This window comes from Leptonychotes weddellii, chromosome 6 (genome assembly GCF_054177405.1).
Source record: "Leptonychotes weddellii isolate Sample4059 chromosome 6, ASM5417740v2, whole genome shotgun sequence".
Taxonomy (NCBI): domain Eukaryota; kingdom Metazoa; phylum Chordata; class Mammalia; order Carnivora; family Phocidae; genus Leptonychotes; species Leptonychotes weddellii.
The window spans coordinates 92,798,135-92,823,857 of NC_138374.1; the positions used below are offsets into that span (position 1 = coordinate 92,798,135).

The 25,723-nt window shown below is 34.7% G+C and overlaps 1 protein-coding gene across 6 annotated transcripts in view; it reads right to left on the bottom strand.

Moving 5' to 3' along the window:
- The window catches only part of COP1 (COP1 E3 ubiquitin ligase), a 240,103-nt gene that overhangs the window by 41,737 nt on the left and 172,643 nt on the right, over nucleotides 1-25,723 (bottom strand). For all 6 annotated transcript variants that reach the window (XM_081824647.1, XM_031025015.2, XM_081824646.1 and 3 more), the window contains 3 exons: nucleotides 4,728-4,845; nucleotides 1,305-1,429; nucleotides 58-218 (listed from right to left, as the gene is read on the bottom strand). In XM_081824647.1, coding sequence (XP_081680773.1) covers nucleotides 58-218; nucleotides 1,305-1,429; nucleotides 4,728-4,845 — 404 coding nt within the window. The remainder of the gene's footprint in view (nucleotides 1-57; nucleotides 219-1,304; nucleotides 1,430-4,727; nucleotides 4,846-25,723) is intronic.

The following is a 25,723-nucleotide window of genomic DNA, read 5'->3' on the forward strand; positions in this document are numbered from 1 at the left end:
ATAAACATAAAGCGTTATATGAGACATCAAGGTGAAAAAACTGACATGAAAACTTACCCCATCTGGCAATGCCCTCCAGCACACAGCACTAACAAATTCATTTGTATCATCTTCTTTTCGGTCTTTATCCAGAACACTTTTGACCGTATCAAACTTAAAAGTTAGCAAAGTCTTAGAAAGTCCTTTATAGTACAAGTAAAGAGAGTTGTTCTCGCTTCCTGAAAAAAAAATATTTAATAATTTTATAGAATGGGAGAATTCAGAATTAGGACATTATATTCATAAGGTAATTATTACTCAATGTTTAAGCACAAAGACAAATCTTTTATGGTTGAATCTGAAAGACCAAAGCACAGGATTTCTTGGGAATCATGTGAAAAAATGATTCATAGAAAAAAAGCTACACTTTACTAATCTAAAGAAATAAAAACTGGTAAATGATATAACAACATTGATAACTGTAAAGTTAAAATTACTGCAAAAACCTCATTTATAGCAGAGGTTTAAAGAAGACCAGAAATTAGTTATTATAGCATGAATCTTACATGACATTTAGAAAGATTTCTAAGAGGGGAAAAAAAAAAGGTTACAGCACTTACAAAGGCTGGTTTTAATAACCTACAAAATTTATGTCCCATTCCCCAATAAAGACATTACTCTATTAGCTAAGTGGCCTATAAGGAAACCTATATTTTTGAGTAGTCTGTCAAAGTAGAATAATTGCAAGACATTTGCTTTGGCACGGTTTACATTATATACAACTTTACTAAATAAAGGTCTCATTTGAAAGAACTGTTGAAAGTTCATATATTCAGGCATCAGGTGTATTAAGCATTTGAACATTACCTAATTTGATTTTTCTACTTCTGATTTAAATTTGTATAAATTACCAACAACAAAAGCCCTAGAATAACAGATCATCTAAACAAACTGCTTAATGAAGAGAACACTCTGTAGGGGAAAATGAATATCAAGCTTAAGAAGACAAATAATGTCTCTGAAATTAGGATATTAGCAGAAATTAATATTTTCTTTTACATAATATCTACAGAAATCATGTTACGATGGAGAACAATTACAAAACATATTTAACAATCTTATGCTATTTCACGCAGTCAGGGTTTGTGCTCAGTAAAGGAGACAAGGACTAATGCTTACTCCAATACAATCCCAGAAGACTTCAATATGCTACTTTCTAGAGGTACAGATCATTTCCTGACTTGGTATATAGTCCATGTCCGTTGAATGCAATTTCAGGGACAAATTCCTGTTAAAAAGTTCCAGGAAAAGATGGTTTTACTTACCACAAGCTATATAATCGCCATTGGAAGCAAGGCCTACAAAGTTTTTTTCATTGATGTGACCCTTGAAGGAACGTAGACAGTATGGTTTCCCTACATTCCACAGCTTTAGCTGGCTGTCTGTTGAGCTGAGGTAAACACAAAAAATGAGAATGCAATGAAGATTTCATGGTATGAAACTCATCCCTACTATTTAGAGGCAATCCAGTTTGGTGGTTTAGTATGCAGACTATGGAGCCAGATTTTCTGAGTTAACAATGCTCAGTATACCATTAATTTGCTTTTGACCTTGGGAAAGTTATATAACCTCATCGGCCTCAATTTTGTTCATTAGTTATGTGAAATTCAGTGATTCCTACATTTATTGAATTAGGTAAATTCTATAAGATGTGAAAACTAAATTAATTCATTTAAAATGCTTTCAATAGTCCCTGGGCATCTAGGAAGTGCTTACTAATAAACATTACTCATCAATACTATCACACCACCATCATCAAATAACACGAATTCCACTGGGAGCTGTGTTTAATTTCAGGGATACACTCTACGCCACTTGATTTGATTTACTTTTCAAATATTGAATTGTATTGGTATACTAAATTTAACCTATTCTGACAGCTTAGTTGTATCTACAGGGGTGGAATATAATGAATGACTGGAATGGTCTATGTAATTTATTTACTGAAATAATATGCAAATGGAATTATTTACCAAAAATTAATTGAATATAAAGATTGTTGGTAATCCTATCATACAGAGACAAAGAACCTGAATAAGACACCATGTTTTTGCTTTCCTTTCTGTTACAAAAATCCAATCATATCATGTACATTAGGTTGTAAATTGCTTATCCTTTATTCGATAATTTGGTTTATAATTTTTCTGTAAAATAAACACATTTTGATATTTTTGTTAATGACTACACAATAAATCATCTTTTCTCTTACTGTAACATTCACAGAATATGGCACCATGCTGAATGCTTTACACATCATTACTTCATTTAAAGAGTCACAACATAATAACTATTATTAGCTCCACTTTAGAGATGAGGCAACTGAAAATGAGAAGGTTAAGGACATTTTCAAGGTACCACAGCTAGTCAACAGCAGATCCAAGACTGAAACTGTCTGATTTCAGAAACCAAACTCCAAGCTCTTTAAATACTTCTCTATTGCTTCTCATTTTTTTCAATAGACATTTATGTTGTTTAAAATTTCTTTTCTCAAGGCCCTGGGTGGCTCAGTCGTTAAGCGTCTGCCTTTGGCTCAGGTCATGATCCCAGGGTCCTGGGATTGAGCCCCGCATCGGGCTCCCTGCTCAGCGGGGAAGCCTGCTTCTCCCTCTCCCACTCCCCCTGCTTGTGTTCCCTCTCTTGCTGTGTCTCTCTCTGTCAAATAAATAAATAAAATCTTTAAAAAAAAGAAAAAAATTTTGTTCCCAACAATGTTGCGTTGAGTATTTCTTTAGGTGTGTATATATTTTTATTGGTCACGAATTCAGAGGTTGTGGCAACATATGTATATTTTAATATTACTTTTGAACACTTTCAAATATACTTGTGGATAAATTTATTCTAAAAACTTCTAAACCTCAAACATATTCAAGAAAAAAAAATCATGATTTATAAAACTTAAGAAGGACAAGAGACTGGTGAAAATACAAACAACATATTCACATTAATAAGGTCAACTAAAGTTTCCCAATTTATAATATTAAGTATCCATATATTTCAAATACTGGAAATCAGACTGATTTAACATTTATAAATCTGAAGTTAAAGAAAAATATTTTTGCCATATAATCTACCATGCACATTTGAATCTGAATAAAATTTTAGTTATAGGGGCGCCTGGGTGGCTTAGTCGTTAAGTGTCTGCCTTCGGCTCAGGTCATGATTCCAGGGTCCTGGGATCGAGCCCCACATTGGGCTCCCTGCGCAGCGGGAGGCCTGCTTCTCCCTCTCCCACTCCCCCTGCTTGTGTTCCCTCTCTCTCTGTCTCTGTCAAATAAATAAATCTTTAAAAAAAAAAAAAATAGTTATATACTGCCATTATTATTCCTAAAGATGGGATACATTTTTTTTGTTTTGTTTTTTTATTGTTTTTTAAGATTTTATTTATTTGACAGAGAGAGACATAGCGAGAGAGGGAACACAAGCAGTGGGAGTGGGAGAGGGAGAAGCAGGCCTCCCGCTGCGCAGGGAGCCCAATGCGGGGCTCGATCCCAGGACCCCGGGACCGTGACCTGAGCCGAAGGCAGACGCTTAACGACTGAGCCACCCAGGCGCCCCAAGATGGGATACATTTTGACTGGTTAACACTAATTTAAGTTTGTGAACTAATTACCTATATTATCTTCCCTTGGAAAACTCAGTTCTCACCTTTTTTTCCTGGTTTGTAACTCAGTTCAAATTACCTTGCTAAATCAATTCAAATCACCAACTTATTATTTAGAGCAACCAGTATAGAGATAGATGTGGTGGGAGATAGCAAGTATTAATGCCAAGGCACTGGCATTAGTAATCTCCTAAGATTACAGAATGGGTACTTGTTAGGGTAATATAAAATAAAGAGGGGGCACCTAGGTGGCTCAGTCAGTTAAGTGTCTGCCTTTAGCTCAGGTCATGATCTCAGGGTCCTGGGATGAAGCCCTGTGTCGAGCCCTGCTTCTCCCTCTCCCTCTGCTTGTGCTCTCTCTTTCAAATAAATAAAATCTTTTAAAAATAAATAAAATAAAATAAAATAAAGAGAACTATGAAATGGGTTAACAGAAAGAAGGGACTGGCCATTAGAAGAAGCGCTTTGTCAACGATATTTTGGCAACTGAGATTTATCTATCTGGTTGACATCTTGTTAACCCTCAAACAAAATAAAAGACAACTAAAAGCTTTCATTATAATTCTCTAGTGCAGAAGGCTTCTCAAAGGATATTTGTCAAGTATAAGCAGCCATATTTACTTCTTTTCAAAACATATTTAAAACTTACCATGAAACCATAGGCAAATCAAGTAACTTAGAATCAACGAAATATTACCTAAACCAAAAATACTACTACTGTACTGCAGTGTAAATATACAATAACATATTGATTTTAATAGATAAAATACTTCTCATTCTATTCCAACAACTATGTTGTTTTTTTCTTAAGGAGAAGCAGTGGCTGAAATCCAAACTGAAGTTCAAATGTTGAAGGGGGGGGTGCATTAAAAACTAACATCATCAGGATTTTATTCACAAAGAGCATATAAAAGTGAGCAATACAAACCAAAATATACATTTATTTTAATTAGACTATTACTTTAAAAATCTACTATTTATGAAAAAGTACATATACTACAGTGTATCGACCCACGGTGACATTATAAAACTGGTAAATGATGACAGAGCTCTGTATGAAGCTTAACCTCAGGAGAGTAATACTCACGCAGAGACAATTTCCTCACCACTCACAAACTTTGCATAAGAGACTGCTTTTCGGTGTCCTTTGAATACCATGATTGGCTGTTTAGTGTTACGAAGATCATAGTAGTGGACACAGTGATCTAAAACGAATAAAGTGAAACAAAACAAAAAGAGAAAAATGTAGTAAACGAAGAAACAGAAAGCAAAGCTCATTTTAAATGGTTTTAGTGTCTTCATCAAAGGTTTCAGGGACAATATCAAACCTGTAACAGCAGAAAACTAAGTGCTATGATTTTCAAAAACAAGAAAGATATAGTGGGTTTTCTGTTTTGAATCTAGGAAATACGGTTGCATAAAAAGTTTATACACATATGGCAATGTCGGTCTGAAAAGGAGTTCTACTGGTATTTCCAGTGATCATGGCATTAAAACCAGAGTATTAAACATTCAAAGTAACTGCAAATTTTAAAATGTATTCTTACATTTTAGATGACCTTATATATATAAAAAAAAAAGGTAATATAAACATTTTAGGCTTCTGGTTAAAGATAATGCTATGTAATTTCCTGCATTTGCTTTTGAAAAATACTTTCTTGAGACACATTTAACATATAATAAAACCAACTCACTGTTAAGTATACAATTCAACGATTTTTAGTAACTTTACCCAGTGGTGCAACCATCTCTATAAATCAGTTTTAGAACAGTTTCCTCATCCCAATAAGATCCCTCATGCCCATTTACCACTCATTGCCCTAGGCAATCACTACATCTAACTTTCTTTATAAATTTACCCTTTCTGGACATCCGATATAAATGCAGTCACACAATACATGGCTTCTATGTATAGCTTCTTGCACTTCACATACAGTTTTTGAAGTTCATCCATGTTTTAACACATGTCAATAATTCATTCCTTTCTATTGCTGAATAGTACCTATTGTATGGATACACCACATTTTGTCAACCCACTCACCAGGTGAAGGATATGTTTCCACTTTTTGATTATGAAAATTAATGCTGCTATGAACAATCACATTCAAGTCTTTGTGAGGACATGTATTTGGGTCTCAGGTAGATATCTAAGAAGTGTTAATTACTGCATCATGTGGTAACTTTGTGTTTTTAAGAAACTGACAAACTGCTGACTGTACCATTTTACATTCCCACCAGCAATACATGATGGTTCCAGTTCCTTTACATGAGTTCTTCAAAAATTTTGGATACAATTAAAAAAAAAAGTTTTACAAATATTTTTAACCATTCTGTTGCTTGTCTTTATTATTTTCTTAACAGTATATTTTGAAGCACAGAAGTTTTGGATTTTGATAAGGTCCAATTTATCTTTTTTTCTCTTATAACCTCATAAAAAAGTTTGACTTATTCAAGGTCTTAAAGATTTTTCCTTTTTTTTTGTAGCTTTGTTTCAGTCTTATATTTATGTCTATGATCAATTTTAAGTTATTTTTTCTGTATAGGGTGAAGAAGAGGTCAAAGTTCATCTTTTGGCATGTGGATGGAGATGCATCCAGTTGTCCCAGCATGAAATGAAAACAAACTTTTTCTCTAATGAACTGCTTCAGCACCCTTGTTGAAAACTGGATTCATAATTCTAATCAAGTGATCTATATATGTCTACCTCCTGCCAGCACAATAATGTCTTGCATAACTAGCTTTTTTTAAAAAAGATTTCATTTATTTATTTTTAAAATATTTAATTAATTTATTTATTTGAGGGGGGGTAGCAGACAGAGGGAGAGGGAGAGAGAATCTCAAGCAGATTCCCTGCCGAACAAGGAGCCTAACACAGGGCTTGTGACCCCGAGATCATGACCTGAGCTGAAATCAAGAGTCAGATGCTTAACCAACTGAGCCACCCAGACGCCCTTAAGATTTTGTTTCTAAGTTAATTTCTACACCCAACGTGGGACTTGAACCACAAGACCAAGACTCACATGCTCTACTGACTGAGCCAGCCAGGCACCCATAACTAACTGTAGCTTTAAAATTTTGAAATTCAGTAGAAAAAACCCTCCAACTTTGTTCTTTTATAAAACTGTTTTGGCAATTCCTATCCTTTAGCATTTCCACATAAATTTTCGGATCAGCTTATCATTTCCTGGAAAAAAGCCTGCTGGAATTTTTACACAGATTGAGTTGAATCTATAAATCAATTTCAGGAGAATTATCATCTTACAATATTAAGTCATCCAATCTATGAACAAAGTGTCTCTGCATTTATTTATATCTTATTTCCCTCAGCAAATTTTTGTAATGTTCTGGCACTTTATTATATTCCTTAAATATTTTATTCTTTTTGATGTTATTCTGAACAGAATCTTATTTTTAGACTGTATATTGTTCATGTTTAGAAAGACTACTTTTTTATACTGATATTTTATTCTGTGGTCCAGCTGAACAACTATTAGTTCTAATTTTTTTAAGATTCCTTAAAATTTAGTACATATGGGATGACATCATCTGCAAATACAGTTTAATGTTTTCTTTCAAATCAGGGTATCTTATGTTTCCTTTTCTTCCCTGGCAATATTAGCTAGAATCTGCAGTACTGTGTTGAACCGAAGAGGGAAAAGTGAACATCCTTGTCTTGTTCCTACTTGTAGGGGAAAAGCATTCAGTCTTTCACCAGTAACTATGATATTCCCTTATAGTTTTTCATAGAAATCTTCTGTCAAGTTGAGGAAGTTTACTGCTATTTGTTTAAGAGTTTTATTCATCAATGGGTATGGAATTTTGTCAAATGCCTTTTCTATGTTTATTGGCATGATTGGTTTCAGCTTTTTATTCTATTAATATGGTATATTACATTAATTGATTTTTGGATGTTAAATCTGGTTACTCTTGGGATAAATCTCATACTATCATAGTGATAACCTTTTAAATATACCTTTGAATTTGCTTTGCTAATATTCTGTACAGGGAATTTGCAACTATATTCTTGAAGAATACTGGTCTGTTTTTCTATTCATGTGGTATCTTCAACTTCTGGTTTTGAAAATTCTTCAGGGAAGAATTTGTGAATACTAGGATTATTTCTTATCATTTAATAAAATTTACCAGTTAAGCCATCTGGGTCTCTGCCTTTCTTTGTAGGAATATTATTACTTACTCAATTTCTTTCCCTTTCATAGGTCTGTTCAAGTTTTATACTTCCTCTGAGTCAATTCTGGTAATATGTGTTCTAAAATTTGTTCACTTCATCTACATTAAGTTGGCATAAAGTTGTTCAGAGTATTCTACTGTAATCATTTAATATCTGAAGGTCAGCAGTAACCTCCCTTCTTTCATTCTTTTTTTTTTAAGATTTTATTTATTGATTTAGAGAGAGAGGGAGCACATGAGCAGGAGGAGGAGAGGTGCAGAGGGAGAGAGAGAATCTCAAGCAGACTCCATGCTGAACAGAGCCCAGTGCAAGGTTGGACCCCAAGACCTTGAGATCATGACCTAAGCCGAAATCAAGAGATGGACGCTTAACTAATTAAACCGCTTAGGTGCCCTTCCCTCAATTTTAGTGATCTGTGTCTTCTTTTTTTCTTAGTCTACCTACAGGTGTGCCAATTGTGTTGCTCTTTTCAAAGAACTTTTTTTTTTTTTTTTAAGAGACAATGAGAGCAGGGAGGAGGGGCAGAGGGAGAGAATCCTAAGCAGGCTCGACGTTCAGCATGGAGCCCACATGGGACTTGATCTTACGACCCTGAGATCATGACCTGAGCCGAAATCAAGAGTTGGATGCTTAACCGACTGAGCCACCAAGGCGCTGCTCAAAGAACCAACTTTAGTTTTACTGTTTTTCTCTATCATTTTTCTGTTCACTATTTCATTAATTTCCACCCATAATATTATTTCCTTCTACTGCTTATCTTTGGCTTCATTTATTTTTTCCTAGATTTTTATGGTGAGAGCTTAGATTATTGAGACCTTTCTTTTTAATATAAACACCTGAAGATAGACATTTCTTCTTTTGTTTTTTTTTTAATATTTTAAGTGATTTCTAAACCCAACATGGGGCTCAAACTTAAAACCCCAAGATCAAGAGTCACACGATCCACTGACTGACCCAGCCACGCACCCGAAAATAGACATTTCTTCTAAGCACTGCTTCAGCTGCTAGCATAGATTTTTTTTTTTAATTTTTTTAAAGATTGTATTTATGTGACAGAAAGAGCAGGCACGCACAAGCAGGTGGAGCGGCAGAGAGGCAGAGAGAGAGAAGCAGGCTCCCCAACAAGCAGAGAGACCGACATGGGGCTTGATCCCAGGACCCTGAGATCATGACCTGACCAAAGGTAGACGCTTAAACTGACTGAACCACCCAAGCGGCCCTGCTAGCACAGATTTTAATATTTTGAAGAGAATATAAATAAAAACATATTAAAATTTTCTTTTTTTAAAGCAATTTCAACTTTTTTTTAAAGATTTTATTTATTCATTTGAGACACAGAGATACAGAGAGAGAGAGAAAGAGAGAGAGAGACCATGAGCAGGGGGAGAGGCAGAGGGAGAGGGAGAAGCAGGCTCCCCGCTGAGCCAGGAGCCTGATGTGGGGCTCGATCCCAGAACCCTGGGATCATGACCCAAGCCGAAGGCAGACACTTAACCATCTGAGCCACCCAGGTACCCCAAAACATTTTCTAATTTCCCTCATAATTTCTTCTTTAACCAAAGGGTTATTTAGAAATCTCCAAATATCTGTGGATTTCCCATATTAACTATTGTCGTGGATTTCTAATTTAATTCCATTTAGTCAGAAAACATGATTTTTATTATTTTAATCCTTTAAAATTTATTAACACTTATTATATGACCTAATATATGGTCTATCCTGGAGAATGTTCCATGTTTGCTTGAAAAGAATGTATATTCTGTTCTTGAGTGGAGTGAGTTGTGTGTCCATTAGGTCAGGCTGATACTGTTATTCAAGTCTTCCACACACTTGCTGATTTTTTGTCCAGTTGTTCCATCAGTTGTTGACATTAGAGTACATAAGTCTCCAACTACTTTTGTTGAATTCTCTCCCTTCAATTCCATAAATTGTAGTTTCGTGTATTTCAAAATAGTTTAAGTGTACATATATTTATAATTCTTATATCTTGCTGCTGAATTGACCCTTTTATCATTATAAATGGTTTGCTTTGTTTCTAGCACCAATTTTTACTTATACTCTATTTTGTTCAATTTAAATACAGCCATCCCATCTTCTTGGTTACTGTCTGCATGATACATCTTTTTCCATCTTTTTACTTTCAATCTATTTGTGTCTTTGAATCTAAAGTGTATCTTATAAACAGTACACAGTTGGCTCCTGTTTTTTTCAACCTTTCTGCCAATCTCTGCACCTTGGACTGTTTAATCCACTTACATTTAACATAATTATTTATATGATAGGATTTATACCTTCAACTGTGCTATTTGTTTCTCTTACATGTTTTTTTGCTTCTATATCCCTCCCTTAGCTGTTTTTGTGTTAAAAAGAAATTCCCCAGGAGAACACTTTTGTTCCTTTGTTGATGTTTTTTATTATATTTTTTAGAAGTTATTTTTATAGCGGTTTTCTGGGGATTATAATTAGCATGTGAATTTTTAAAAATTTAGTTCAGATCATCACTAAGTTAATTTTAATATTATGTGGAAATTTTGCTCCAATGTAGCTCTTCTCTCCTTCGACCCCATCCTTTGTGCTATTATGGACATACATATCATTTTAGGGTATAAGTGCATGGACACAATTTTATAATTCTGTTTCCTCAGTTCTTTTTTTGTTGTTATTGTTAAAGAGAGGGAGAGAGAGAATCTTTTTTTTTTAATTTTATTTTATTATGTTAATCACCATACATTACATCATTAGGTTTTTCTATTTTTAAGATTTTATTTATTTGACAGAGAGACGCAGCGAGAGAGGAACACAAGCAGGGGGAGTGGGAGAGGGAGAAGCAGGCTTCCCGCGGAGCAGGGAGCCCGATGCGGGGCTCAATCCCAGGACCCCAAGATCATGACCCGAGCCGAAGGCAGTCGCTTAACCGACTGAGCCACCCAGGCGCCCCTACATCATTAGTTTTTGATGTAGCGTTCCATGATTGTTTGCATATAACCCCCAGTGCTCCATTCAATATGTGCCCTCTTTAATACCCATCACCAGGCTTACCCATCCCCCCACCCCTCTAGAACCCTCAGTTTGTTTCTCAGAGTCCACAGTGACAGAGAGAATCTTAAGCAGATTCCCCACCCAGTAGGGAACCCATCGCATGGCTTGATCTCAGGACCCTGAGATCTGAGCCAAAATCAAGAGTCAGACACTCAACCAACTGAGCCACCCAGGCGCCCCTCAGTTGTCTTTTAAATCAGTTAGAACTGTTACCAAAAAAAAAACATTTAAACTATCTTTTATTATACCAATTATCTTTACCCAGTGTTTTTTATTACTCTATATGGATTTACATTATCTCATATCCTTTCCTTTCAGCCTGAAGGACTGCCTGTAGTATTTCTTGTGTGGTAGTTTTGCAAGAAAAACACTTGCTCAGTTTATGTTTATCTGAGAATGTCTTAAATTCTTCATTTTTTTCATGGGTAGTTTTGCTGGATACAAAACTCTTTCTCTTCCTTTCACAGCATTTAGAATGCATCTCACTGTCTTCTAACTTTCATGGTTTCTGAGGAGAAGTTTTTCATGGGTAGTTTTGCTGGATACAAAACTCCAATCTTCCTTTCACAGCATTTAGAATATATCTCACTGCCTTCTAACTTTCATGGTTTCCGAGGAGAAGTTGCTAATCTTATGGAGGATTGCTTTTATGTGCTGAGTTGCTTTTCTCTTGCTGTTTTCCGATATTCTCTCTCGGCCTTTGGCTTTCAATAGTTTGAATTTGATGTGTTTAGGTGCCCATGTCTTTGATTTTATCCTACTTTGAGCTCATTGAACCTCTTGGGTATGTAAACTGATGTTTTTCATACAATTTGGGAAGATTTTGGCCATTTTTTCCTTAAATATTTTTCCACCCCTTTCTCTATTCCCTTAATTTTCTGAAAGTCTATTTATGGTGGCATGCTTAATGGTGTCTCAAGGTTTCCAAGGCTCTATTCATTTTTCTCCATTCTTAGACTGGATAATCGCTATTGACCTATCTCCTAGTTCAGATTCTTCTGCCAGCTCAAATTTGCTCATGAGTCCCTCTAGTGAATTTTTCATTTCAGTTATTACACTTTTCAATTACAGAATTTCTATTTTTCTTCTATCTTTTTTAACTCCCTATTTGGTGAGACATATTTTTATATTTCTCTTTCATTCCTTAATTGTGTTTTAATTCAATGAATACACTTATAATAGATGCTTTAAGGTCTCTATCTAGTAACCCCAACATCTGTGACAGTTTCTACTAATTTTTCCTGCTTCTTTGCATACCCCATAGCTTTTGGTTTTGGGGAGATTTTTTGATAAAAAGTAGACATTTTAGAGAATATAATGTGGTAACTCTGCAATCAGATCCTACCTCCCCCTCCTGGGACTTTTGTGACTTGGCTTTTTGTTTTGGTTTTGTTGCCACTTATTTGTCTCAAGACTTTTCCAGAAGTGAATCTGTAGTCTGTAAGTCCTTGCTGTATGAAACCACTTAAGTCTCAACTGGTTTTCTTTTTAAAATTTTTGGTTTTTTAAACCTAGATTAGGAAACGTTGCTCCTGGGTCAGCATTGCTTAGTAGCCACAAAATTTTCTTAAATGTTTTGAGCCAGTATGTCTTCTACCCTTTGCCCAGGGCGTGTGTGTGTGTGTTATGGCATCCTTTCAAAGCTCAGGCAACTTCTAAATCTGCACTGGCTTTCACTTCTTATTTACACACAGTCAATCAGATGTAAGCAACTACAGCCTTTTCCATTTTTTCCTGGATAAGCACATTGGCCTGAACATTCAGAAAGCATTCTACATCCCAGGAACATATAAGAGTTTTTTCAAAGTCCCTGACACTGTTTTGTTGCCCAGATCTTCCTTTTCAGTTTCTGACTGGACTCCTGTTTGCCCCATCTGGAATCACAGACTTAGACAATTGTGATACTACATCTGACTGTTTTCAACAAGACCCTTGGTACAGGTCTTTTCCCATGGAGACTCTGAGTCAGGTCAAACAGAAATAACATCTTATGAATGTGGCTTTTCCAGTAAGCTGTAAGTCAGGCTAAACAGTGACAATGATCTAAAAATGGGGCTTTTTGAGAAGTTCCCACACCAGTTTTTTTCCCTACTGGTAGCTACAAGACTACTGGTTTTCAAGGCTTATATGCCACAAGTTAGCTCAGTTGTTATAGATTTGCCTGTATTTTTATTGCTTTTATGGAAGAGTATTCCCACATTTTTTATTATTGCAATTGTATTAAGTGATCACCTCACTTGACAGCAATCAACTTATTGCAATTGCATTAAGTGATCACCTCAAATGACAGCAATCAGTTATATTGTGGAGATATAAATGTATAGCTGCAATTTGGCATGGGCTGAAGTAAAAATGGAAAAAAAAATCCTGCTTCAAGTGCCATGCTCATGTTAAATTTATCAGTTACAAAGATTATACTTCCCTTTTGCATTAATAATTCAAAACTGAAAAACATTTTTATAAAATAAGTCCTTAATTTCTTGCTATTTTATAAAAGCTGAAAATAATTTGATATAATTAAAACAGCACAGTACAGTATAATAATATACTAACTTATTCTCAGGCTAATAAAAAACAAAAGTAGTAATATATAAAAAATGTAGGGATATAAGTAAAGGTTAAATTATCTACTGTGTTGTACAAAAAGACTTTACAGTAGTTGGGATGAGAAAAGTAGTATAGAGACTAAGTATAAAATGAGAAATGTTTCTATAGACATGGCAATCTCGGAAGAAACTGCACTACAGTACTCAGAACCAGCTTACTATATGCAGTGGTGATTTATTTTCAGCAAAACATCTATTACTCCATCATATTACTGTTACTATGTCATCATGCTGCTACTTTCTTTTTCCTCTTTTTGGTTTTTATTTTTACTGCATTTAATTAGAACTTGATTTGACTACAAGTTGCTTAAGAACTAGAACATATGAAAGTGGTCTATAGTTTTATATTTATCCAAATAACTTAGTAACATTATGATAAAAATAGTTTAGGTCAGGGGGAAGGAGTCCTCAGTAATTTGCTTTCCATTATAAAGGGAAATTCTGAAGTGCTGCCATAATTTTCTAAAATATCCTTAAAATTTTGAGAAATCAGTATGTGATCATATTTCTATTTCTTTCCTTTCCCCCAACATATTTTGAAAAATTTCAAATGTACAGAAAAGCCGAAAGAACAATAAATTGAACAACTTTGTATTTTTCAATCTAGACTAACCAAATGTAAATACTGTTACCATATTTGCTTTAGCCATCCCTCTACATATAAACAAATGCACCCTTTTTTTCCCCCATGAGCCATCTGTAAGTTTCAAACATCAGGATATTTTACCCATAAAAACATTAGCACCTACCTTCTAAAAACAAGACTGTCCACAATACCACTGTCATGCTCAAGAAACTAGTATTGACATAAGAATGTAATTTAATATGCATTTTATATTCAAATATACCAGTTGTTTAAAAAACTCCTGAATAGCTATTTAATTTTGCACAAGGGTCACTCACTATATTCAGTTTCTGTGTCTCTTCATTGTTTTATATATAACAACTTTCTAACACTGTTGTTTTTAAAGCATCTCAAGTAGTTGTTTTATAGAATGTTCCACATGTCTGAATTTGAATGTTTTCTCATTATAATGTTCATGTTAAATATTTTTGACAAGAATACTATAAAGATTATGTTCCTCCCTACTGCATCACATCAGGAGGCATATGTCTGTTCCAATGGTGATGCCAAATTTGATTTCTCAGCTAAATGCCCCCATGGCCTTGTCAATGTAAAGAAAATTTCTCTTTTATTTTAACCAAACTATGCTATGTACACAACCATGAAGAGGAATACCAATAGAGAATAATTTCCAGTATAATTAATAATTTTCCTGTAGGGATACCACAAAGTGTTTCACCATTAATAAGGTACTCATTGTTGATATGCTAAAGTGAGGATACCACAAAGTGTTTAACTATTAACAAGGTAATCATTGTTGGTATGCTAAAGTGAGAGGATGAAAATAATCTGTTTGGAATAGATGCAGAAATATGTTATTGAACTTAATGTTTAATTGAAGAGTCCATTACCTTTACTAAAGTAACAATAAGACAACTACAACTGAGAAGTTAAAGTTTTTAAATGCAATTTGTGACACAGCCATTCTAGACTGTGTTCCAAAAAGCAAGTGTACAAAGGAAACAGGTTCAATCCATACATACAATGGCCAGTGAGAGATCAAACAATTTCAGAAGCCCTGAATTCTATTTTCAGGCTTCCCAGATGCTTATGAGCCTATAAAGTTCTCAGTGTCCTAGCTTTTGGGTATCATCATGATGGGGCTGGGGTGAGAAATATCCTTATAAAAGTTTATAAATATCCTTATAAATATCCTTATAAAAGTTTTCCTCAGGCAGAGCAAATAACTTCTGAGTATTTAAAAATACACAGGTCCAGGGGCTCCTGGCTGGCTCAGTCAGTAGAGCATGCGACTCTTGAACTCAGGGTTGTGAGTTCCAGCTCCATGTTGGAGGTAGAGTTTACTTCATTAAAAATAAATAAAAATAAAAAAATAAAAATAAATACACAGGTCCACTAGTTACTGATATTTACCTCATATGGCTCTCATTTCTGATTTTAAAAACAATAATTATATGATTTTTTACTGTCTTTAAGCCTTTGATGATATCCTAATACAGCACTTTTAGAGATCTGAAAGACAGTTAATCTTTGGAAATAGAAAGATCAAGCAAGTATAAGTTACATAATACAAATGCATATGGAATACTTTGGAAGCATTTCTTTTTAACACCTGTTCTGAATTTGGTTGTCAGATTTTTGTTCATCATTTGAGAAATAATCAGAAATTGTCATTGCTTATTTTTTACCAAATACAATAACCTCTGGGTTCCAATCTACATAAAACCTTAGAAAGACATACTAACTTCAGCCCACTATTATGTAGCCTTTATTTTATAAATTACTCCTCTAATCCTTACCAATCCACAAAAGATACACAAACAATTGTGAGCTACAGTGTCACAAAAGTAGCAATTACCTATCTGTATATTAGATTAAGCCACAAGCACCAAATCATCAGTAGTTAAAAACAAAAATGACTCCCAATTCCACACACAAAGCACTTGGAAACTGGCACTTTACCCTAATAACAAATAAAAGGTGAACAGATTTAAAAGTCAACAACTCTTTTAGGATTCACAAGAGAGATCGACAACCCAGGTCTAACTGCTACCTTAGAGGTCAAAATGACAGGTGAATGAATAAGCTGTGATTCATGAGGGGACACTGCCATGGAAAACAATGCCTGGATACAAAAATCTGAACTGTAACTGGTGAACTGCTGGAGGCTCAGTGCGAACAAGTCTGAGAGTTAAAAACTCCAGGGGGAGCCAGTCATAGGAGTCCTCCACAATTTTGTCAGATTCATTTCCAAGAGCTTGATCAAGTTCTCAAAGGTGGAGCACAGACTATTTTTAGAGTAGTGAAAATTACTCCGTATGATGCTATAATGATGAATACATGTCACTATACGTTTGCCCAAATCCACAGAATGTGCAACAACAAGAATGAAGCTTAAGGTAAACCATGGACCTTGGGTGATTATGATATGTCAGTGTAGGTTCAATAATTAAATGTACCACTCTGGAAAGGTATGCTGATAATGAGGGTATGTATGCATGTGGGAGTAGGAAGTATATGAGAAATCTCTGTATCTTCCTCTCAATTTGCTGTGAACCTAAAACTGCTCTAAAAAAAATATTCAGGTATGTATATTTTCCCAAAACTTCTTTTAAAAAGTCTGTTTAAAAAAAGTAGCACAATATTAATAAGGAAGTCCTCCTTTGCCTAATTTATTTGGAACCCCAGGATACCAAACAGATTAAGTAGAGCTGCTCCAGTTACAGCCCAAGTAGGAACAGGAGCCCTTTATACTAAGCCTCTGTTCTCCTTACCTAGCGAGCCCTCCTTTCCACCTGCCAACTCTTGAAGAATCTCAAGAAATATAATTTGAAATGAATTAACTGTATTGATCAATACGAAAAAATGTTTTCATTTAGTTTTTCATATTTATCTTTTTTTAAAGGGAGAGAGTGTATTAATGAATTTTTAATACTAAATTCCAAAGCTCACAGGCAAATAAAAACTTTTACAAATCACTACTACCACTTTCCCCCCAAAATCCAATTCAAAATATACAATAACATCTCTTTGTTTCCAAAAACATCTATTTGAATATGTTTCTGATTTGTTGGTTTTAATTATTATCTCTGATGGAAGAAATGTGTTGGTCCTAAAAGGGCTTCTCTTGTGTTGTCCTAAACTAGACTGGCAACAGGAAACATATTAAGTCTTCATACTCACTAAGAAGGACTCAGTACCATGTTCTATGCATTGACATTAGTGGCTAAACAACAATCATTTATCTTTTGGAAATAAAAAATGTTATCAAAGAATATAATTTTATAATTTGTGTTTAATTTATCTGAAAGTATATACAACAAATTACATGTGAATACATAGTTTTATTATGGTAATAAAGACTAGAGATAAATCTAAAATATTCAGAGCCTTTAAGATATTAAATAAACACAAACTATGGGCAAAAATTCCTGATCTCACAGTCTGTCTGCTTACGAATCAGTTTCTATATAATAAAATGTGAATTACCAGGGAAATTTAAGGATCTATTTTCCTCTTGGTGATATTTTTAAAAATTACTATTTTATAAAATTGTTCAAACATCATAAATCTAATCTAGAGGCAATGCCATCCAAATCTTGATATCTAAATTTTAGAAATATAAAATCTGGCATGCCCACACTAGAAACAAAAGCACTGAAATACATACTCAAAATACAGTACAAAATTATTTGCTCAAGTTGGCCTAGCTTGCTATAAGTTTACACAGCCAAACTAAGCAGCTGCAAAAGTATCTAAACATACTAAATTTTTATGAGAATTAATTTGCTTCAATCTTCACTGATCTGCCTTACTTCAATCTCTTTTCAGACTTGCTTTAAAGAGTCAAAAAGCAAATAATGCTAAATAATGACTAATGAACATCAGAGACTTAAATTTTTTTCATTACTAGAAAGGCATTAAAACAAATTTTCATGTCAGCATGTAAAGGTTGTTAAAAAGTATGATTTATTTCAGAAACTTAAAAATGGTTATCTAAATTAATGGTGGCAGGAAAGAACTGAAAAGGCCTAAATGGGACTAATGATGCTTTTCTTTGCATATCTTCAAAGAGAAATTCATTTTGGGAAACTGGCAAAACACCGGAATCACGTCTGATAAACAGCTAAAAACTGATGCCTAAATTTCTTGAAAAAAAAGATGAAAAAATCTAAGTGAAGTCAGAGAAAAACGAGTAACATATGATTTCACTCATACATGGAATTTAAGAAATAAAACAGATAAACATATGGGAGGGGGGAAAAGAAAGATAAAAAGGGAGAGGGAAGCAAACCGTAAAAGACTCTTAGAGAACAAACTGAGGGTTGATGGAGGGAGATGGGTGGGGGATGGGCTAGATGGGTGACGAGTATTGAGGAGGGCACTTGTGATGAGTGATGAATCACTGAATTCTACTCCTGAAACCAATATTGCACTGGATGTTAACTAGAATTTAAATTTTAAAAAATCATTTTACGTAATCTGTGTGATTCAAAATAATATGGATTCCTCTAGTTGACAGACTGATTCAGTCTTCTATGTATGTATTTGTTAACTGTGTTGTTCAAATTTCCAGTACCTTATAATTTCCACTTTTCTCCTTAGAGATTTTAATTTCTCTCAGAATTTGTCACGTTTATTTGATATATTTTGAGGCTGGGTTATTACATACATGAGATTCACAGTGTATGTCTTCATGTGAAGTTATTCCTTTTATCACTTCACTGGGATCTTCTTTAACCCTATCTTAACCTGGAAAGTCTAATTCTTCTCACTACATAGTTTCATCAGTTCTTACCTCATAACATTTTTTCTCTCATCTCTTTATTTCAATCTTATTGTGCCTTTCAAATTTAGGTCTCTTTTACATTTAGTGTAGCATTCAGTATATAAGTTTTAATTTTTAAATAAAATAACCCAATCAAAGAGATTTGGTCTTTGAACTGGTAAATTTAATCTGTCTCAATTTACTGTTATAAGTGAGACATTTGGATTTATTCTCATCATGTTGCATTTAGCTATTTACTCTGATTTTTCTATGGCTCTTCATTTCCTCCTTTCTTCCTGTCTATAGATTGAATTTTTTTTTAATATAGACGGAGTTTTCTTTCCTATTGCAGATTTGAAAGTAGAAACCCTATTTCTATTCTTTAATGATAATGATTAAAATTTTAGAATGCTACATGACTTAAAGAACAAAGCTAATTACTATTGTTACACAAGCAATGTAAGGTTAAGCAATGTAAAACCTTACATTGCTTTATATTTTATCAATATACCTCCAAAAGCTGGGTTACATTATTATTGTACAGATTTTTATTTCCATCTTTTTAAAACCTCCAAATTAGTCTGTTTCCATTATTATTGTTGTATTATACAGTCAAGGCTAGCTAAGATTTACCTATATTTATAAATTTCTCTGCTCTTATATAACCTTGAATTTTATTCTTTATTTAATTCTCTTCTTTATTTCTCTGCAGAGGGGGCAAGGGGAAGAAATATCCTATACCATGGTTAGAATTCTCAGGGGAACAACTCCTGTCCAACACTCAGAGCCCAGGCTAAGACAAAGTTTCTGGAGATTTCTCTATGTAGATATCCGGATAGACAGATAATTACAACACTCTAAGCAGATCCATACCGCCTTTCTCCTCCCCACTAACTCTCCAATAACTAGGTCCCGGAGGCCAGCAACTTTTCCATCACCAGGTGATAAAACTTGAGCTCACAGGTTTAATTCTCTGGTTTTATATTCTGCCCTCTTTCTGACCCTTTGTGATTTTAATACCTTATAAGCTATGCATCTAAAGTAATATTTTTATACATTTTATCTAAATAATGTTGATCTAGGGGTGCCTGGGTGGCTCAGTCGTTAGGCGTCTGCCTTCAGCTCGGGTCATGATCCCAGCGTCCTGGGATCGAGCCCTGCATAGGGCTCTCTGCTCTGTGGGAAGCCTGCTTCTCCCTCTCCCACTCCCTCTGCTTGTGTTCCTGCTCTCGCTATCTCTCTCTCTGTCAAATAAATAAATAAAATCTTTAATAAAATAAAATAATGTTGATCTAAAATAAATAAAATGTTTGACAGAGGATTTATTACTTATTTAGCCTATCATATTTTTAGAACCAGAACTCCCTTCTGAGTTATCTTATTACTTTTTTTATGTAACCACTTGAAGCAAGTTTCAAAATGAAAAACTGATTAACCCTCAACTCTTGTCAAGTAACTAATTTTCTGGTGTTTCACAACTGCCCCTCCATTTCCAGAAGCACTTTAATCGGACCCAGGGCACAGACCTGTATTTTAACTAATGTTCCAGAAATACTAAGTCTTTGTATAGTAGTAATGTATTAGACAGACTCCATGGAAGAATATGATTGAAAAACTAACCTAAAATGGGCCTTTATTATTTAGCCTACATCTACATTTCCAAATTCTTGTTCCCAATTCAGGCTTTTAAAATATCTGTAGTATAGTTACTATAGTCCCAGAGTAAGGGAGTGGGGTAGATATGAAATTGCTGAGGAATAATTTCAAAACACAAATGCTTGGTCTCCTCTCTGAAGATTATAATTTGGTAGGTTTGTGATAGCAGCCAGACACAAATAATTTTTCAGTTTCTCAGATTTAAAAAAACACTGCTCTAATTTATTTTTCACAATGTATTATAATTTATTTACTTGTCTGTCTTATTTAACAAACTGTGACATCCTGGAAAGGCAGGAAGTTTATTTTTGTATGCACAGTAATAAATATATTTTTTTAAATAAGTGTGAAGTTATTAAATGAATGCTCTAATTCTAATAAAAAGAATTCCAGGGTGTCTGGGTGGCTCAGTTGGTTAAGCGACTGCCTTCGGCTCAGGTCATGATCCTGGAGTCCCGGGATCAAGTCCCACATCAGACTCCCTGCTCAGCAAGGAGTCTGCTTCTCCCTCTGACCCTCCCCCCTCTCATGTGCTCTTTCTCTCTCTCATTCAGTCTCTCAAATAAATAAATAAAATCTTTAAAAAAAAAAAAAAATTCCAGGTACCCTGATAAATGTGACAGAGAAAAGAAAAAAATTTTTTTAAAAGAATAATTACAAGGTCAGGCTCCTCTAATCAGTAGTTACTTTCCTTCTAGGGACTCTGAGAAATCTCTAGATATATATTTCAGATTGTATAAATAGATCTATTGTTAAACTGGAGAGTACAAAGTCCACTGAGTATATGTGCTTATGCTGATCAGTATCTAGGGATCCAGAATGTACTAAGTATCACTTAACTGCTGGTCTCACAGATGTTTCATACCACCACAGCTTCCTAATGCTGACATTCCTTTTCTAAGTGTTTTCTAACAAGCTTTTATTCAGAATCCAGTATTCCAGAGTTATACAAAATCAAACAGCTAGTTATGTTTTTATTTTCTGCAATTTAGATCCATCCACTGTGCAGATCCATCTTTCTGTATCCATTCATCCATCAACCACCTAACCATCTGTCCATCTGTCTGTCTATCTGCACATGCAAGTAGGGTTAACATCTTATATCGATCTGAGTTAAACACAGCTTTTGGTTGTTGGAAAAAAAAATTTTGTCTTCATTTGTGAAAGATTTCTTGTCTGGATATAGAACTTTGGGTTAAATTTCTTTTAGCACTTTAAATGTGTCAGTGGCTCCACTGATTTTTGGCCTGTACAGTTTATGAGAATTCTGCTATAATTTTTATCTTCCACTTCCCATAATTTCTTTCACTTTGCCTTCAAGATTTCACTTTGTTTTCAGTATTTGACTATGATATAATTAGGTATTTTTGGTCTGCTTTTGATTTTATCCTGTTTGAGGTTCTGTGAGCTTCTGGTATCTGTGATTTGTTATCTTTCATCAGTCTTGGAAAGTTTTTGGCCTTTTTCTCTTCAAATATTTCTTCCGTCCTTTTCTCTCCTACTTCCACAAAGCCAATTACGCATGTTTGTTTAATATTATCCAACAAATCTTGGCTACTGTGTTCTGTTTTTCCCTCCCACTCTCTTCTTAATGTTTCACTTTGGATAATTTTTATGGACCTACCTTCAAATTCATTTAGTTTTTTCTTAGATTATATCCAATTTGCTAATGAGCACATCAAAAAATTCTTCATTTTTGATATCAAGATTTGTATTTTTAGTATTTCCACTTCACGTTTTAAAAATACTTTCCATCTCTCAACTGAAACTCTTCATCTTTTCAGGCATGTTGTCTACCTTTCCCACTATATCCTTTAACATAATAGACAGTTATTTTAAAATTTGTCTCATATCCTAACACCTGGGTCACCTATAAATCTACTGATTTCTTTTGAGTCTTGGTAGTGGAATGCTCATTCTTACTTATTTGTAGTTATATACTTTTTTATTAAACGTAAGTGATCACGTACAGAACAGGAGATACGGAAGCAAAAGGTATTTCTGCTTAGAAATAAGTACATCTCTTTTTCTGTCAGGCCATTCATGTGAGGGGATCAATCAATCTAGTCAGTGTTCAAACTACATTTCAGTTTCAGTTGTTAAACTCACCATTAAGTATACCATAGGCTTCAAATCTTTCTAGCCATGACCTATCATCACCTTGTACGTAGTGTGGTCTGGGTCAACAGAAATTTTTCTCTGTATTCCTGTTCTTCTCTTACCTTTTTACTAGTTCCTGCATATGAGCCAAGAGAGGGTCCTTCTTCATGCTACTGTCCCTCCCTCAGTAGTAGATGGCTCTTACTTGTTCTGGTTTTTTGGGTTTTTTTTTTTTTTGGTTGTTCTTGTTTTGCTTGTTTTTGTAGTAGGATTCTGTTTGGAACAGAGGATCTCAGTTCTTCTGGTCCATCATGAGACTTAGGAAGGGTTCATATGCCTGAGCTTCCAATATGGGGGTCTTCTTAGCATTCCAACCCCTCACCATCATGGCAGCCAAATTCTACACAGCATCTGATGCATGTTTCAGGCAAAAGAGGGTTTCATGACACTTCATCAGTGGTAGTAGATCTCTGCTTTGTACTGATGCAGGATCCTGGGCCCAAGAAGCTTTCTTGCTCCTCTTCCAATAGCTTAAAGTTTCTGCTCCATATGAGAAGAGGATCCAGAGAAACGATGAGGTTTTGTGCTGGTCTTTCAGTAGGGACTGATTACTTTGTGAACTCCTGCATGCCTGATGTAGGCTACTGCCCTGACCCATTCATTCTTGTTAGCAGCCAGTAGAGGGAGATGGAGAAGAGCATATGAGTTAAGCGTGCACTCCCCTTGTATTTCGGGCAAACAGATAGGCCAACCCATACTTGGCCTTTAAGAATGCATTAAAATTTTAGCTCATTTCTTCTTACCAGCTTCTATGGTGGCTACTTCTTCCTCTTGTGGTCTGCAAATGGTGAATAGTTCATGTGTCCCATCTTTCCTTGGAGGGGCTTGTCATTCCTTGGAATTCAGTTCCCATGCCTTGTGACCTCAGCTCTCTGACAGGGGTCAAGAAAAGTTATAATTTTGTAGCTCATACAGCTTTTTCTGTTTTTAAGATGAGAATAACATTTTCTGGTGGTTTTCTACATACAAAGCAGAAGTAGAACTCCCAATGTGCCTATCTTTTGACAATATTTTTTTTATCACATCTATGAAACACACATTCTAAATTCTTGCATTCTTACAAAAAACCACACTGATTCTGCCTGGTGCAGTGTTCCTTTTCATTCACACCAGTCTGTAATAGTAAGAGCTCCATCTTTCCTTGTTCACACTGTAGTAGCATTTTTTAAGTATCCTGGCCAGAAATTTTTAATATATATACTGGCAAACTTGGTCTCACAATCAGTTAGCTGTCACACTGACATCAGTATCACTATATAGCCAGTTAGAAATAAAGTCTGAGAAAATGACTGGGGAAAAGAATAAATACAAGGCAATCAATTCTAAGTTGGAAGCAAATAACAATATTTTGTCAGCAAAATCTCTATTTATCAGATTAGTAATCTGAGAAAGGCATTTACCTAGTTATCTGGCATGGTAAAAAGCTGACAGGGAGACTTAGCAAGAACTAAAGAGTGAACTGGTGGTGAGGAAAAGAAATCAGGAAATAGATGTGTAAACTGTGGGGAAGAGACCCAAACATGGGTTTGAAAGCAACTGATAAGGGCTGAGTGGCAGGCCGAAATAAAGAAAAACAGAAAGGAAAGGAAGAGGAAGAAGGGGAGGAGACAGAGAAAGATGGGGACTGACAGAAAAGAAGGAGGGAAATAAGGAAGGGTGGAGGAAAGGAGAAATAGGAAGAAAATGAGAAAGAGAAGGGAGAAGAAAGAGGAGGGAGGGAAGAGAAACAAAAGGAAGGGAAAGGAGCTGACCGAGAGAAAGAGAGCACTAGAGAGAGACAGAGCATGAGCAAGCGTATACTGGCAAAAAAGAAGTTTCTGAGATGCTCAACTTCTTCTGTACCCACAGATGGTTCTATAATAGTAGAGTCTAGGTTTTCAGATTCATGTATAAATTTATGAAAAAAAAAATCCCATATCTTACCAAAACTTTCCTCTTGATATCATAAAAATATATTTCCTTACAACCAAAAGTATTTTTCAATGAACACTGTACAATAACTTATTTAAAACCTAATCCACCAATTAAAGCATTTAGCTGAACCTAATTTTTGACTAGTAATAGCCATTCATTGACTATCAACCATCTATATCCACTCTCATCTTTCCCCAATTCATTAATCATATAGATTAAAAGCCTTTTACTTTTCTGTTTAAAAGAATACTGAAATACTGCCTCATAAATTTTTAAGTCAGTGTCTAAAAATTCTCATCACATAAATATTTCCAAGTTGTCATTTGTACCAAAATGAAATACTGACATTTTAAAATATGAATTCAGTGTATAATGACATCTAAACACTACAGAGATATGATGTTCAACATCATCCTTAAAAAAAAAAATACCTGAATAAGCTACTCTTTAATAATGGAAAACTTTTATGTAATCTTTTCCCTGGATTTATATTCACATTCTCCTTATTTCATGCTGTCTTTTTATACTGTCTTACTTATTCTCTCTTCTCTGAAAAAAAAAAGGTGTGTATTTATATATACATATATATATATAAATTTCATTTCCTTTGACCAAAATGCTCTAGTTATAAGAAATTCTTTCCATATGAATTATCATTAAAATTAGTTGTATACAACTGATTAAAAAAATATAACACATTTTGATAATGTTATTAAACAATAGTAATAATTTGTTGAAAATATATGTCTTCACAATTTTGTTGTGGCATCCCCTCTCCCTGTGCCCTCTGTCCCCAATTTGTTATGGTAACTGTAAATAAATATTATATACTCTTAGGATTCTATTTCTATTGTTCAGCATTAATTCTATTCCTATTGTTCACTTATTTCTATAGATATAGTCAAAGTCTTCTCAGGGCGCCTGGGTGGCTCAGTCATTAAGCGTCTGCCTTCGGCTCAGGTCATGATCCCGGGGTCCTGGGATGGAGCCCCGTGTCAGGCTCCCTGCTCGGCGGGAAGCCTGCTTCTCCCTCTCCCACTCCCCCTGCTTGTGTTCCCTCTCTCACTGTCTCTCTCTCTGTCAAATAAATAAAATCTTTAAAAAAAAAAAAAAGTCTTCTCAATGTTTTAAATCCCAAGTTTATGTCAAAAATCATATAGTAATC